General features: G+C 36.4%; 1 protein-coding gene across 2 annotated transcripts in view; it reads left to right on the top strand.

The window, feature by feature from the left end:
• Positions 1-15,166, top strand: part of GPATCH2 (G-patch domain containing 2) — a 177,595-nt gene that overhangs the window by 123,369 nt on the left and 39,060 nt on the right. Inside the window, exons 7-8 of one of the 2 annotated variants that reach the window (XM_014849879.3) lie at positions 1,030-1,069; positions 8,208-8,278. In XM_014849879.3, the coding sequence (XP_014705365.3) occupies positions 1,030-1,069; positions 8,208-8,278 (111 nt within the window). The remainder of the gene's footprint in view (positions 1-1,029; positions 1,070-8,207; positions 8,279-15,166) is intronic. The other variant, XM_044762643.2, reaches the window with a different exon arrangement.

Raw genomic sequence — 15,166 nt, 5'->3', positions numbered from 1 at the left:
TTCAATGGAAGCCCCTTGTCCTTCTACAGTATGGTATGGAGAAAGCACATTTTGGGCAAATAACCTAACATCTGATCCTCACTTCTGCATCTGGAACATGAGAGTAACCTAGTAAGGTTTTTTTGAGCATAGGAAACAATGCATGTCATGTGTCTAAAGAGTGCTTGGTACGTAGAGGTACTCAATATTATTGTTCTGGAAAAAATAAACTGTATCATGCCGTGTGATGGTGGGCTTTCATTGGCTCATCTGCCACAATGTCTCTGGATTTTCGACTCCTTGATGTTTACAATTAGTTTTTATGCAGAATTCTGTCACAAGACTGGACACATAGCTAATGATAGCAACTCCTCTTGAACAATATCGCCAGGTAGGTCACTATTAAAAGTCCAAGGAGAAGCTGAAGCAGTGTGGGGTGGGCCAGGCAGGGACAATGTGAGAAGGAAAGACTGTGCAGTGACTTCTATATTTTAAATGTTGTTGAACTTGTTCTCAGTCCGAATCCAGATTGTTATAACTATGGAAGCCATGGGTTCGAGGTGCCTTCAGCTGATGCTCCAGAATTCACATCAAGGGGCTTGTGTGATGGTTCCTGGGGACATAGCCAGAGGATATAATATTCTTGTATTTTTAATGTTTTTTAAAACTCCAACAATCAGAAGGTCATAATTTGTTGTAATGGTGCTATAATTAAGTTGTGGTAAATGATAGCGTTTGTAGACTTTATAACCAGAATTGATTCATAAAATGAATACGGTCCCAGCAGTTTATGTTAACATAATTAAATGGAAATGTAATTCTAACTGAGTTTGCTTATTAAATTGAAAATTACTGGGTTATGAGCACTCTTACATTTCTGTCAAAATTGGTGTAAGTCTAGAATTACATGAAATATCCATTAAAATAAAGCGTACTTAAGGCGCTGTTGCTGGTGGCGACCACATTTCCTAAAGCTCACGCAGGTTGATTGTGTGAGCTCGTGGGCTTTGAGCCAGGCTCCTACTAACTGCTTTTCTCTTTCCTCTGCAGACATTGGTTCAGCCCTGGGGCTAGGACAGAGCATGGCCAGGTAAGGAACATTCTCATCCCAAAGGAAGTTACTCAGTCTCTTTCAAGTGTTTATCTCCCTTCAATGCAGTAGATCAGCTTTATGAGAAAGTATCTAAATCTCAGCTTATTTAAAAAGGAGTTAATTGTGCCAGAGCTTAATACACTGAAGGATCCTCAAGAAACATCAGCGTTCTCCCTTACTGCCACCTTCCTCAGTCACAAGTGTCCCTTCCGTGGAGAGGTTCTGGAATTCACTTGTTTGTAGGATTTCACCATTTATATTTGTTTTTCAGAAAGTTAAGCTTTCAAAATAGTAATATGCTTTAAAAGTGGATTTGTGTTAAGCATAAGATCAGCCAGCAAGAGAATGTTTTTATTTTTGAAGTTTAGAAGGTCGTAATAGTTTCTTACAAGTTTATATTTCTAGATGAGTTTTTTTTTTAATTTCTAATTAGTATACGTGGCAGCACAATGATTCGCTGATGTAGCAAGAACTTGACATTCATTCCAATTAACTTTACGTATAAAATAAGTCATCACTTTCTTTGTCCCTTGGATGTGCTAGTTCTCTCTCTGCAGCATGCTAAGGTAATTTAAGGTTTAAATTATTGATAAATTTTAAAGCATCTACATTTTAGCGTTTGCATCCTTGCTGAGTGTTTTTTTCATTGTGGATTATAAAAGTAATTTTTTAAGTGAGCCAAAAATGTGATATATAAGAAATACCTTTGAATACATGCAAATGAAAAAACCTCAGATCCACAGGGATCATTTCTTCTGAGTGGTAGGGAGGTAGGAAGGTAAAGAGGGGGTCGTGCTGGGTAATGGTAATTGGTAACATAACTGTACTGGTGATGTTTTATTTCTTAAACTGGCCAGCAGGTCCACAGTTGATTGCATATACCATAGTTCCTTTTACTTATAAAAAGAAAATGCCAAATGCTTCATTAGAAACTGTACTATATTTCTTAACACATGTGAGCCTAATTCAAGAAAATTATCATGTGAATTCAGTTTTAATGAATTTTTGTAAACTTGCCTTTTTCCATGAGAGTGATTTGCCCCTTTAAAGATATTTCTCACATTGATAATAGAACATGTACCACTATTTCTAAAGATTTGGAAATTATCTAGGCTAGCTTACATCTGGGATGTGTTGTATCTTATTGTTCAGAATATAAAAATTAGACTTTGTGCTTTTCCAAATGGTTCATATCCCTCCCTATACAATGTTTACAGTAAGATTCTGCTTCTAGTAGTAAGTTGCATCAGGATATAATTTATCCAAAACTACAATTTTTTTAAAACAGGTGCAGGTTTTTTTTTGCTGGGAAAGATTCACCCTGAGCTAACATCTGTTGCCAATCTTCCTCTCTCTTTTTTTCTTTTTCCTCCTCCCAAAAGCCCCAGTGCATGGTTGTATATTCTAGATATAGGTCCTTCTAGTTCTTCTATGTGGGCCTCTGCCACAGCATGGCTACTGACAGAGGAGAGGTGTGGTTCTGCACCCAGGAACTGAACCCGGGCCACCAAAGTGGAGCATACCAAACTTTAACCACCCTCAGGGCTGGCTCCCCAAGTACAATTTTTTAAAGCTCATTTTCTGCCCTTTAGAATTTGCAAGATATTAAAGTGATGTTGTAAATTTATGTTTCAAATTATAGTATAATGGGTTACTTCCAGCCAAGCTTTTTTGCTGCACTTAAAAATTAACTAGTAGCTAATAACATAAGAAGAAAGTTGACCAATGTTTTCTTTTAAATTTTTTAAGTCTTTTTGACCATTTTTTGAATCAGCCTTTTGCTTAAACTTTGATATACCATTTCAGATTTTTATCTCGACCAGATGGGTTATTAATTAATAAATACGGTTGATTCTTGTTATTTGTGGTAGCTATCTATGTTTAAAGTTGATGCAAACCCTACAGTGGCAAATAGTGAAACGTTGCTCATGGGGAAAATACTGGGTAAAGTCCCTGAGACCCTCTGGTCACACATTTTCACTAACCACTCCATACGTATCCTTGTTTGATGTGGTTTTCTGTTTAAAGACACCTCGTTTAATACATATCATTGCTTCATTAACATTGAACCCATGGCCAACAGCCGTATAACTTATGCCTGAACAAAACTCATCTAACGCACATATTTTCTCTGTCAGACCCATCACAGCCTTCTTGTACTAAGAAACATTAGGCAGCACTTCAGCACTGTGCTTGGGGGCCATTGCAAACAATGAAATCAAAAACAAGAACACAAAAATGCAAAAAACGTAGCACTAAATACATCGCAAACAAGACACATTTACAGTATGAGAGCTGAAACACGAAGACAGAGCATCGCCTTGTCAGACCTCAGCTGAAAATGTGCGCTACAGGGAACTTAAATTTTTACCACTCTGTGCACGTCTGCAAATGACTGCAGAGATGCCAGAAGTACTGATTTGGGCATTACAAATAAATTTTAGCAAATAGGCAAATTTGACAATACGGAATCTGCAAATAATGAGGAATGACTGTACATACATGTGTGTACAAACACATACAGACTACTTCCATTTTGAGGCATACAAATTTCTTAGTTCAACTTAGACCTACCTACAGCACGGTAAACCATTGGCTAAACCTAGGTGCAAGTGATGAATGCAAGACCATGAAGAGCTATAAAATTCTTCCGTAGATTGTTGGATGAATGACTATTAGCATGCATGATCACCTTTTATTTTTTCCCTACCAACTTATAAACATACAGAAATGGTAGCATTAACTCCACTTCTTTTGAAATCCCACCCCTCACTAGTTTCCCCACCTGATGATTCCTCTTTCTGTTCCTTAGCGCTAACTCCCATTTCCATTTGCACCATGCATACTTCTCATTCCTGTATTACACATTTAGTAAATAACTATTATCCATCAGCCATTATCTATCAGATACTCTCTATTTTTACAAAAAGAGAGATTAATAAAAACAGCATAGGTGGTTATAATCCAGGGCAGAAAAGCAATCATTCAGTCTGTTGATAAATGTTTAGGAATACCACAGAGAGGACACAATAAAAGCCACAGAAGAGAAGTGTGAAAGTTGGTTCACAAGTGGAAGGAATAACAGAGAGGCAACTAAACACAGCATCATTTTTTAATTTTTTTGTCTTTCTTAACTCTGAGGCTTTCGCTCCTTGAATATCTAACGGTTTGACATTTTGACTGCGTTTACAGGTATCTTAAGGAGTCATAGATCACAGTTTAGGTATTACTTAGTTTTCTTTTTAAGGTTGAGGACACTAAGAGGCTTAGTGTGAGGAGACTTGAGATTATTTTGTAGACATTTGAGAAGTTAGCTGTAAAGTGGCTGCTAATAGAAACACTCCTGAGCTTGAATGCCTTCTGAGCGTCCGCTAGTAAGGGAGGATCATTGTGGAATAAGAATTCTGCCCTTTGCTTCTTATTCTTCTGTTAGGCATTTGGAACTTTTAGTAATCTTGTAAAATCATCATGAATAGCCAACGAAATTCTTCACTCCCTTTCTATAACTATAAGAACCATTATCCAGTTCTGAACACTTCTCTCCCTGGTTTAACTCAGCAGTTTTTTCAATTGTGTACCTTTTGTAAACCTCACGTTGGACTAGGCTTTGTGTTTATGAATTTTCATGTGATTCTTATATGAGTCATTTTTTAATATACATCTGCAGGTCACTAATAAGGGAATTGTGTCTCCGTTTGGCCTAAGTCCAGCAATCTGAAAGTCGAAAGGTAAGAAGCACTTCGCACCATATTCAAAGTTCTATTTTTAATCAGAGGTGACATTGTTGAGTCAGAACCCTGAAAAGTGACCTCACTTGTGACACTGATAGGAGTCCCAGGAAACAGAAAAATTATCAATAAGATGATTGAAGAATTTCTCAAAACCTGATGAGCTATTCCTGCTTATTAGATCAGAGCCCAAGGATTCTTGTGTCTTTCCTCATGAATTCATGACCTGATTTCCGTCCCCACGTTTTTTGATTCTTTGGGGCACAGCAGAAAGATGTTGGGAACCTTTCAAACACAAATATGTGTCCTATTTGAGTAACACTCTGGATTAATTTTTTCATCTTTGTCCCTTACAAGATCTAGTTTCCCCTATGAACTTGTTAGACTCGTGGCCTAGAGATCTGAGTCTGTATTTTTTATCTGAGCTTGATTTTAAATTTGCAAAGGTACACCCAGATTTATAATTTTATTGATAAAATAGGATAATTTTGTGATGGCTTCTTAATATAGGTGCATTGTATTAGGTAACTCTTAACATTTGTCTCCTTTTACATACAAAGCCCATCAAAGCTATAAATTTGAGGAAGAAAAGACATCCTGATATGCATCTAATAGAAGGAGCTCTGACACTGGAGTACAGAGAGGGTGCTGTCTCATTTAAGTTCATCTGGGTGGTGGCCTCTCTGAGAACTATCCAGGCCTAATAGGTACAACCTAATACTTATGTTGGTCATTATAGTTGCATTTTTCAAAACTAAACTATGGAATTCTTTTCTTATTTCAGAACTTTATGTCTGGGATTTTGAGTCTTTTTTGTGTGTGTGTTTTTTTTGGTGAGGCAGATTGACCCTGACTGAACATTCCTGGCAATCATCCTCTTTTTGCTTGAGGAAGATTGGCCCTGAGCTAACATCTGTGGCAACCCTCCTCTATTTTGTATGTGGGATGCCACCGCAGCATGGCTTGATGAGTGGTGTGTAGGTCCATGCCCGGGATCCGAACCTGTGAATGCTGGGCCACAGCAGCAGAGCGTGCAAACTTAACCACTACATCATAGGGCCAGCCCCATGAGTCTTTTGTTTTAACTGTTTTAACACAAACCACAGGAATAATGTTCAACTATCTGTCTTTTATCTTAAAATTAGAAAAGTTAGTTAATTAGTACTATCAATTTAAAGCGGAGGTAGAGATTTCATCATGTCATCTGTAGCTATCTGTGTCACAAATGTTGGTTTGTATGTTATTTTTTCAAAGGCACTAGACTTAGAAATGCCAAAGCAATTAATTTTTTTATTTTCAGAAATAATTTCGTTTTCATGGTACGAAGTGTTTCTAAATTGAAACACTTTCAGATTAATGGACTTAAGATAAATGGTTGCTATTTTCTATAAGGAATCATAATGAGATATGGCTTCAGCTACATATCAGATACTAGATCTCACTCACTATTTCTTTATCTTGTTTATTCATTCATTCAGCAAATATTTATCGAGCACTAAAAACATTCCAGACACTGTGCTGGCCCTTTGGGATGCAGGCAGATTGAATAACTGAAACAAAGGGCCAAAGGCAAGTGAGAATGTGGTACACACCCCAAGCTGAGAAGTCCAATATGGCTGGGACATATAATTTAGAAGTAAGGAGGTTAGGTTGGGGGTAGGAGGAAGTGTAGTAAATTATGAGTTTAGAAACGTAACCAAATTATGAAGGTCCGTGAAAGCCTTGTACAAGATTTTAAGGTTTATTTGAAGAGAGTAATTAATCAGCTCCAATTTTAGAATTACTGGCTGCAATATGGAGGATGGACTAATTAGGAACCAGGCTGGAGGCAAGGAGGCCAGTTAGGAAATTGTTACAGGTGAGAGAAAATGATGGTCTGGACTAGGGTGGTGGTAGTGAGGATAGAAAGAAGTAGATATTTAAGAGAAATTTAAGATATACTTATTTAGTTAAGACATTCCTGAAAGAATGAATGTTATAGCCACATTCTTGGTGATCTAATTAAGTTCTATTCTTTCTCAAAGATAGCCAGATGTTGCTAATAATTGATTCTAAATGATGTCATTAAACAGTTCAAGGCAGTTATTTCATTAAAAGTTATTGAGACTGGTCAGACAATACCCACTGACAATCAGGCTCATTAATTATGATCATAATTGTAACATTTGAACATTTTCTCAGTATTTCTTATGTTCCACTCCGAGTGCTAAGCATTTTACACGGTTTATCTTCTTTAACACTGAGTGCAGCCTTCCAGGTAGATATTATTATGTCCGTTTTACAGATGGAGACTGAGACTTACAGAGGTTAAGTACTTAGTGTAAGGCTACACAGCTTGTAAATGGTAGATCTGTGATGAAAACCTAATGACTTGTTAGTTACTGGCACAGCTGGGATTAGAACCCAGATCCATCCTGCCTTATTACTTCTAAGATTTCTATTTTTGTTAGGGTTAATTTCTAATACGCTGTACAATTTCTTTTTAGCCTGGTCTTGCGTATAATCATATTTCTGCGTAAATAAGATAAGCTACAGTTTGAGTGAACATAGTAAAGAGTACTGACTATTTGTTGTTTTTCCTTCCAATTAGTTAGGTAAAGCAAGTGTGAAGAGAAGTGGAAGGGGAGGCATTTTGAGGAGGCAATCAAATATATACATATTTCTAATTATAAATTTCCAAGCCAATAATTTCTTTGAAAAATAATGTTTTAAGTGTGTGTTTTTACCATGTTAGGCCAGTAAATACAGAGAATATAATATAAGATCTTTTATATCAGTGTAGGTGACAAAGCTTAAAAAAATTCACAGCCAGGGGCTGGCCCCGTGGCCGAGTGGTTGAGTTCGCACGCTCCGCTGTAGGCGGCCCAGTGTTTCGTTGGTTCGAATCCTGGGCGCGGACATGGCACTGCTCATCAAACCACGCTGAGGCAGCGTTCCACATGCCACAACTAGAAGGACCCACAACAAAGACTATACAACTATGTACTGGGGGGTTCGGGGAGAAAAAAGAAAAAAATAAAATCTAGAAAAAAAAAAATTCACAGCCAAATGGAATAGTAGAGGCCATTGATAAGGAGGTTACATTATTTTAACCAGGACCACTCTGGAGACCCAGTATTTAAACTGAGTTCTAGACCTGTAGCTCTTGGCTGTATATTAAGAGACTTTAAGAATGGGTTAGCTGTCAGGGAAGCAATGGCCAGCAACTCTTAAGATGGTTACAAGAATGTCGGGGGCATCCCTAGCGAAAGTAGTAGTCTTTGTTTTAGGAGAAACCAGTAGGAAAAAAAAAGTAATGCAAGTGACCAAATAGTGTCCCTTTGAATTAGAAGAGTACTTTTTTACTTACAGAATAATATAATGAAAATGTTTTTGTTTCTACAACTTTGTCTTAACATTTTGTGTAGCATCAGCTTCTGAGAGATAACCGAGCGGAAAGAGGGCACAAGAAAACCTGTTCTGTGAAAACAGCCAGCAGGTGAGCAATTCAAAATCCCTTTTAATTCTGATCATTAAGTCATGGGCCATTTTTTTCATACAGATATGAATATGGTGAGTTGTAGTTGGATTGCTTTTGGTTCTAAAGAGCTAGCTTTAAATATTTTATGTATTCTTTATAAGAATCTATTTCAGAATTTCTACTAATGAAAAGAAAGATACCATTTTATTGGTATTTTTAAAAGCTGGTAAGAAATAAAGACTGAAGTTTTAAAAGAAAAGAAAATTTCTGTCTCCCATAAGTAATGAATTTTTTATCAAGATTTAGAATAATTATTTGATTTTTTTAATTTAAGAAAGTAGAATTAGGGGCTGGCCCGGTGGCGCAGCAGTTAAGTTCGCACATTCCACTTCGGCAGCCCGGGGTTTGCCCGTTCGGATCCTGGGTGCGGACATGGCACCGCTTGGCAAGCCATGCTGTGTTAGGTGTCCCACATATAAAGTAGAGGAAGATGGGCATGGATGTTAGCTCAGGGCCAGTCTTCCTCAGCGAAAAGAGGAGGATTGGCAGCAGTTAGCTCAGGGCTAATCTTCCTCAAAAAAAAAAGAAAAAGTAGAATTAATCTTTTTTCCCCAAACTTAATTGCTATTTAAACTTTATGAGAGAGCAACATGTATATTTATTCCAATAATATATAAATTATTTTATGGAAAATATACTCTTTTTTAAAAAAAAGTGCTTCTGGATTCTTGCTCATTTTATATTGTTGAGTTGATGTTATTTTCTTTCTTTAATTGAAAGAATTCGCCCCAGTTTATTGTTTTAGACAATATATTTTCAAATTCTGCATGTAGTGTTTCTGAAAACTTAATTTTTGTTTAGGTGAAAATGGCTATCAGAACTACTGCCCTGAGATTTAACTTACTCAATTTTTAACAAGATAATTGGCTTCAGCAGCCACCATTGCATCCCATGGCTTCCCGTTGCTTAGTGTACTAGCCACTGTGCTTAATATTCCCAAGAAAGCAATATGGCTTTGAAGTACCATGTTGTACAAACTCACCCTAACATGGAACCCACTAGATATCTGCAGAAGTTAATGTGAATCCTATCCAACATGCCTAATTTAGACAATCAAAAATTGTTAAACACATAATAAGTTGACCATCACTGATAGTCAACCTAAAACTATTATATTTATTTCTAAGAATGCAGATCCTAAAATTATAAAACATAGATTGTAATTATAATCTGTATAAATACAGATTATAAATAACTATGGATAAAATGTTTGTAGAAATAAAATGAGCAGGCAACTGATCATTATTAGAATTAATCCAGCAGAATTGAATAAAAAACATGTAATTGTTAGAAATAAGCAATATAATCGTTGAAGAGATAATTAGTGAAATGGAAGTACATCTGAAGAAATAGGCCAGAATATAGCATAAAAATACAAGGAGATGGAAAAATTAAAAAGTGATTAAGAGACACAGAAAAGGTCTAAGATATATTTGATCAGAGTCTTTGATGGAAAGAATAGAAGGCTGAAAAAAACATGATGTTGAAGAGATTTTGGCTAAGAATTCCCAAAACTGGTGAAAGTTATAAACCCATAGACACAGATGCAGAGAGCATAGTGAGTATCAAGTAGAATAAATAAAAAGAAATCCACACTTTGTAGTATACTGTAGTACACCAAAACCAAAAGGAAGATCTTAAAAGAATCCAGAGAGAAAGGATGAGTTACCTTCAAAAGAATGACAGCTATACATCAGGTTTCTCAGTAGCAACAATGAAACCAGAAGACAGTGGACTCATCTTCAGAGTACTGAGGGAAAATACCTTGTCAACCTAAAACTGTGTACCTAGAAAGACATCTTTCATGTATGAAGATGAAGTAAAGATATTTTCAGATTTTTTAGAACTAAGAAAGTTTACTACCAACAGACCTTGGCTTTTTAAAGGATGTGCTTCAAAGAAATGATCTCCCAAGGAAAGTCTGAGATGCAAGAATGAATGCAGACCTGATAAATTGATAAAGATTTAGGTAAATTTAACCATTGTTTATATAAAAGGATAATAATAATAATATGTAATTTATAGGACTTTTCGGAAGACAGTCTAAAATAGCAGATACCACTAACATGTTAAATTGGTAGTATTGGTGATTATAGTTAAAGTCCAATCTAGGGTCCTTGAATTGTTTAGGATGTTTACTTCATTCATGTTTTAAGAGACTGATACTTGCTAAGACTGTATTGAGTATTCACGGTAAAATATCAGGAGTAAATGCTACATCGATAGAAGTGGAGGACAGCAGTGGTGGAATTAGAGTATTACCCCCCAAAAAGCCGTTTAAAATAAATCAAGGAAGAGGAAAAAAAAGCATGGAGAAAATGGGACACCAAAAACAAGGTTAGATAATTTAATCGAATTCATATATCAGTAATCACAATAAATATTTATGGATTAAATTTGTCAGCTCAAAGAAGAACTAAGCAGATTTGATTTTTCTTTTAAAATCTAGCTATATGTTCTTTATAAGAGATATACCTGAAATATAATGACAAAGAAAGATGGAGCACTGAAGGATGGAACAGGATATGCCAGTTATTCTATAAAATAAAGCTCTCACGTGAGACAAAAGTGCTTAACAACAAAAGCCTTAATGAGCTTAAAAAGCCATTTAATGATAAAAGATTCAACCTACCAAAAAGATTGATAATTTTATTATTATAGACACTTAGTAAAAGAGCCTCAAAATATGTAAAGCAAATATCAATATTAGTACATGGACAAACTCACTGAGCCACTATCACGGTGCTCCTGTGTCAGCATAACTCGTATTATTGATGGTTTAAGCCTTCAGAAAATGTGTAAACAGAAAATTTGTATAACACAAAATTAACAAACTTAATAGTGACTTTTGGTAGGCCCTTTCACCCAAACCATTAGAGAAAACACATTCTTCTCAAAGACACATGCAACATTTGTAAAAATTGGCCACTTACCAGGCCATAAAATGATATCAACAAATTTTAATGAATGTGTATCATAAAGATTCTGTTCCCTGACTTGAATGTGATTAAGTTAGAAATCAGATACAGAAAGATAATTTTTTAAAACGTTTACAGTTAAAAAATGCATTTCTAGATAACTCACGTGTCAAAAAATCATAATGATAATATCTAAACGTGTGGGTTGCAGTTAGATGGTAATTACAGGAAATTTTACTACTTTAAATATTTATATTAGAAATTTGGTGTTGTTCCTGTTCCTGTCATGATTCTGAGCTATTAAGATTACTGCTTCTCTCCCCAAGATCAACTCAGGAGGAATTTAGAAAGAGAAAAGAAACAGAAAGCTACAGGAAGCCTCTGGTGTTAGGGGGTGGGGGGCTGTTTTGAACTTGGGCATGTGGGGTGGGGGGCTTCGACTTGAGGCAGGAGACAGTGCAGCCTGGGTAAGGGGGAGTGAGGTGTGAGGAGAACCTCTGGAATTCTGTACTTGCTTATCACTGGCCATTGCCTTGGGACAAATGATGTCTACCCCATACAGAAAGATTCAGACCTCTGGTCCAAGTCTGTTTAGAAGTATGCCCAGAGTAGCTCGCAGTGGCGTATTTGTGAGGAAGTGGGAAAGCTTGATGGGACTAGGTCACAAATTATCATGTCTTCACTCCAGCTCCTATAAACCAAGAAGCTGGAGAATTACACTTCTAATTCTCTCTGGGAGTGAGGAGAGGGATTGAGAATTTTCCTGACCAGAGGAGTTCTTTTGTGAGATGGGGTGTGATGACTGTGGTCCTCTGGTCCCAGGGCCTCTCTGATTGGAGTAAGATTCCTTCAGCCCAATCACTGAACAGCTTGGAGCTGACACAGCAGACTGGCCTCTCCCCGTAGCACTGCCTGGTAGGGCAAGATAATGAGACATTTGAGAACAGCCATTTTGAAAGAAAAATTATATGTTGGATTACAGATTCCAAGAGAAGCAGAAATATTAGAACAAACAAACCAAAATATTTTAAATTAGCATAATAAATATTAACTAAAAGAAATCAGGACAATGTTAACCATATGAAGCAAGAAGTAGAACACATAATTAAGAACCAAATATTTAGATCTTTTTCAACTTTTCTCAGCAGTGTTTCATGGTTTTCATTGTATAGGTCTTACTCATATTTTATCAGATTTATCCCCAAGCATTTCATCATATTTTTTGATGTATGAAACATTGCTGAGAGAAATTAAAGAAGACTGCTTAACTGGAGAGAGATACCTTGCTCGTGGGTCAGGAGACACAATATTCTTAAAATGTCAGTTCTCCCAAAATTTATCTATAGATTTAATACAATCCAAATGAAAATCTTATCAGACTGTTTTATAGAAATTGACAAGCTAATTCTAAAATTCATATGGAAATGCAAAGGACTTAGCCAAACTTTAAAAAAAAAAATGAGGTTGAAACGCTAACACTATCTGATTTCAGGACTTATTATAAAGAAAGTGTGGTATTGGTGCAAAGATAGAAAAATAGATCAATGGAATAGAGCAGAGTCAAGAAATACACTGACACATACACAGACAACTGATTTTTGACAAAGTACAAAGGCAATTCAGTGGTGAAAAAATACTGTTCAACAAATGGTGCTGAAACAACTGGATATCCATTTGCAAAAAAACGAACTTGGTTCAAGCCATACAGCAAACTTAAATAGATCATGGACCTAAATACAAAACCTAAAAATGTAAAACTAAGAAAACACAGCATAAAAATCTTTGTGACCTTGGATTAGGCAAAGACTTTTAGATAGAACCCCGAAACACAATCCAGGAAAGAACAAATTGATAAATTGGACTTAATCAAAATTGAAAACTTCTGCTCTTCAAAACACACTGTTAAGAAAATAAAAAGGCAAGCCACAGACTGGAAGAAAATATTTGCAAATAATGTGTCTGATAAAAGATTCATATCAAGAATATATAAAGAATTCTAAAAACTCAATAAGAAATCAAAGCAATTAAAAAAGAAGCCAAAGTTTGAATAGACGCCTCACCAAAAAAGATAGGTGGATTGCAAATATGCACATGAAAAGATGTTAAACATCATTATTCATTAGCAAAATACAAAGTAAAACCACAATAAGGTACCGCTCACACCTATTACAATGGCTAAAATGAAAAAGGCTGACCATACAGAATGTAGACGAAATGGAATTGTTTTGGGGAAACTAAGATAGGGCAAATGCTCTGGAAAGCAATTTGGAAGTTTCTTAAAGTGATACATATAGACCTACTGTACGGTCCATGTGAATGCTTAAAAGGCTTGTATACAAATATTCTTAGCAGTGTTATTCATAATAGTTAAGAAAAAGAAACAGTTCCAATGTTCATCAGCAAGTAAATGGGTAAACAATCTGGTATATTCATACAGTGGAATACAACTCAGCAATAAAAAGGAATGAAGAATTGGTGCAGGTAATACATTTATGTAGAATTCTAGGAAATGGAGACTAACACATGGTGGCAGGAAGCAGATCAGTTGCTGCATGGGCATGGGACGAGGACTGGGGAGGTGAGGGAGAGAAGGATTGCAAATCATCGTAAAGAAACTGTTGACAAGGTGATGGGTATCTACATTATCTTGACTGTGGTGATGGTTTCACATGTGTATTTGTATGGCAAAACTTATCAAACTGTATACTTTAAATATGTGTCATTGACACTACACCTCAATAAAGGTCCTTCAAAAAAATTTTTTTAATGAAATCCTCCATGACTTCCTATTTCATTCCAAGTAAAAGCCAAAGCCTTTATCTCAGTCTTCAAGGCCGTATGTGATCTGGCCCTGCCCTTCTTTGCCTCCTACCTGACCTCATCTCCTCCTACTCTAACTCTTATGCACTTGCTTCTGGCACAGTGCCTCCAGCACACCAACCTCACTCGTGTCTCAGGGCCCTTGCACATGCTGTTCCCTATACCTAAAACACTCTCCCTGCAACTATCCATGTGGCTTGCTCCCCATTTCCTTCAAGTCTCTGCTCAATGTCGGAAAGGCCCACTCCACCGATACCATCATTCTCTGCTTTGTGTGTCTTCCTTATTGTCTCTGTTACCCCTCTCTTTAAGCTTCCTGAGGACAAGGTCTTTGCTGTACTCACTCGTATATCCCCAGTACCAAAAGCAGTGCCTGACGAGAAGGTAGAGAAAAGGGAACCCTTGTGCACTGTGGATGGGAATGTAAATTGGTGCAACCACTATGGAAAACAGTATGGAGGAAAAAAATTAAAAATAGAACTACCATGTGATCCAGCAATCCCATTCTGGGTATTTATCCAAAGAAAAAGAAAACACTAACTTGAAAAGATATATGCACCCCTATGTTCATTGTAACATTGTTTACAATAGCCAAGATCTGGAAACAACCTAAATATCCATTGACAGATAAATGGATAAAGAAAATGTGGTGTGTGTATGTATATATAGATAGATAGATAGTCACACAGTGGAATATTAGTCAGCCATAAAAAAGAATGAAACCTTGCCATTTGCAACAACGTGAATAGGCCTTGAGGGCATTATGCTAAGTGAAATAAGTTGAACAGAGAAAGAGAAATACCTTATGATCTCACTTATTCTATATTTGTGTGGAATCTAAAAAGAAAAAAATAATAAGCTTAAAGATAGAACAGATTGGTGGTTGCCAGAGGAAGAGTGTGGGAGTGTGCAAAGTGGGTAAAGGGAGTCAAAGGTACACACTTCCAGTGATAAAATAAGTCAGTCGTGGGGATGTAATGTACAGCATGGTGACTGTGGTTAATGATACTGTATTGCATATTCGGAAGTTGCTAAGAGAATAATCTTAAAAAGTTCTCAGCACAAGAAAAAAGTTTTCAAACTATATATTGTGACAGATGTTAACTAG

This window comes from Equus asinus, chromosome 30 (assembly GCF_041296235.1).
Source record: "Equus asinus isolate D_3611 breed Donkey chromosome 30, EquAss-T2T_v2, whole genome shotgun sequence".
Classification (NCBI taxonomy): domain Eukaryota; kingdom Metazoa; phylum Chordata; class Mammalia; order Perissodactyla; family Equidae; genus Equus; species Equus asinus.
This window is presented reverse-complemented; position numbering and strand designations above follow the sequence as displayed.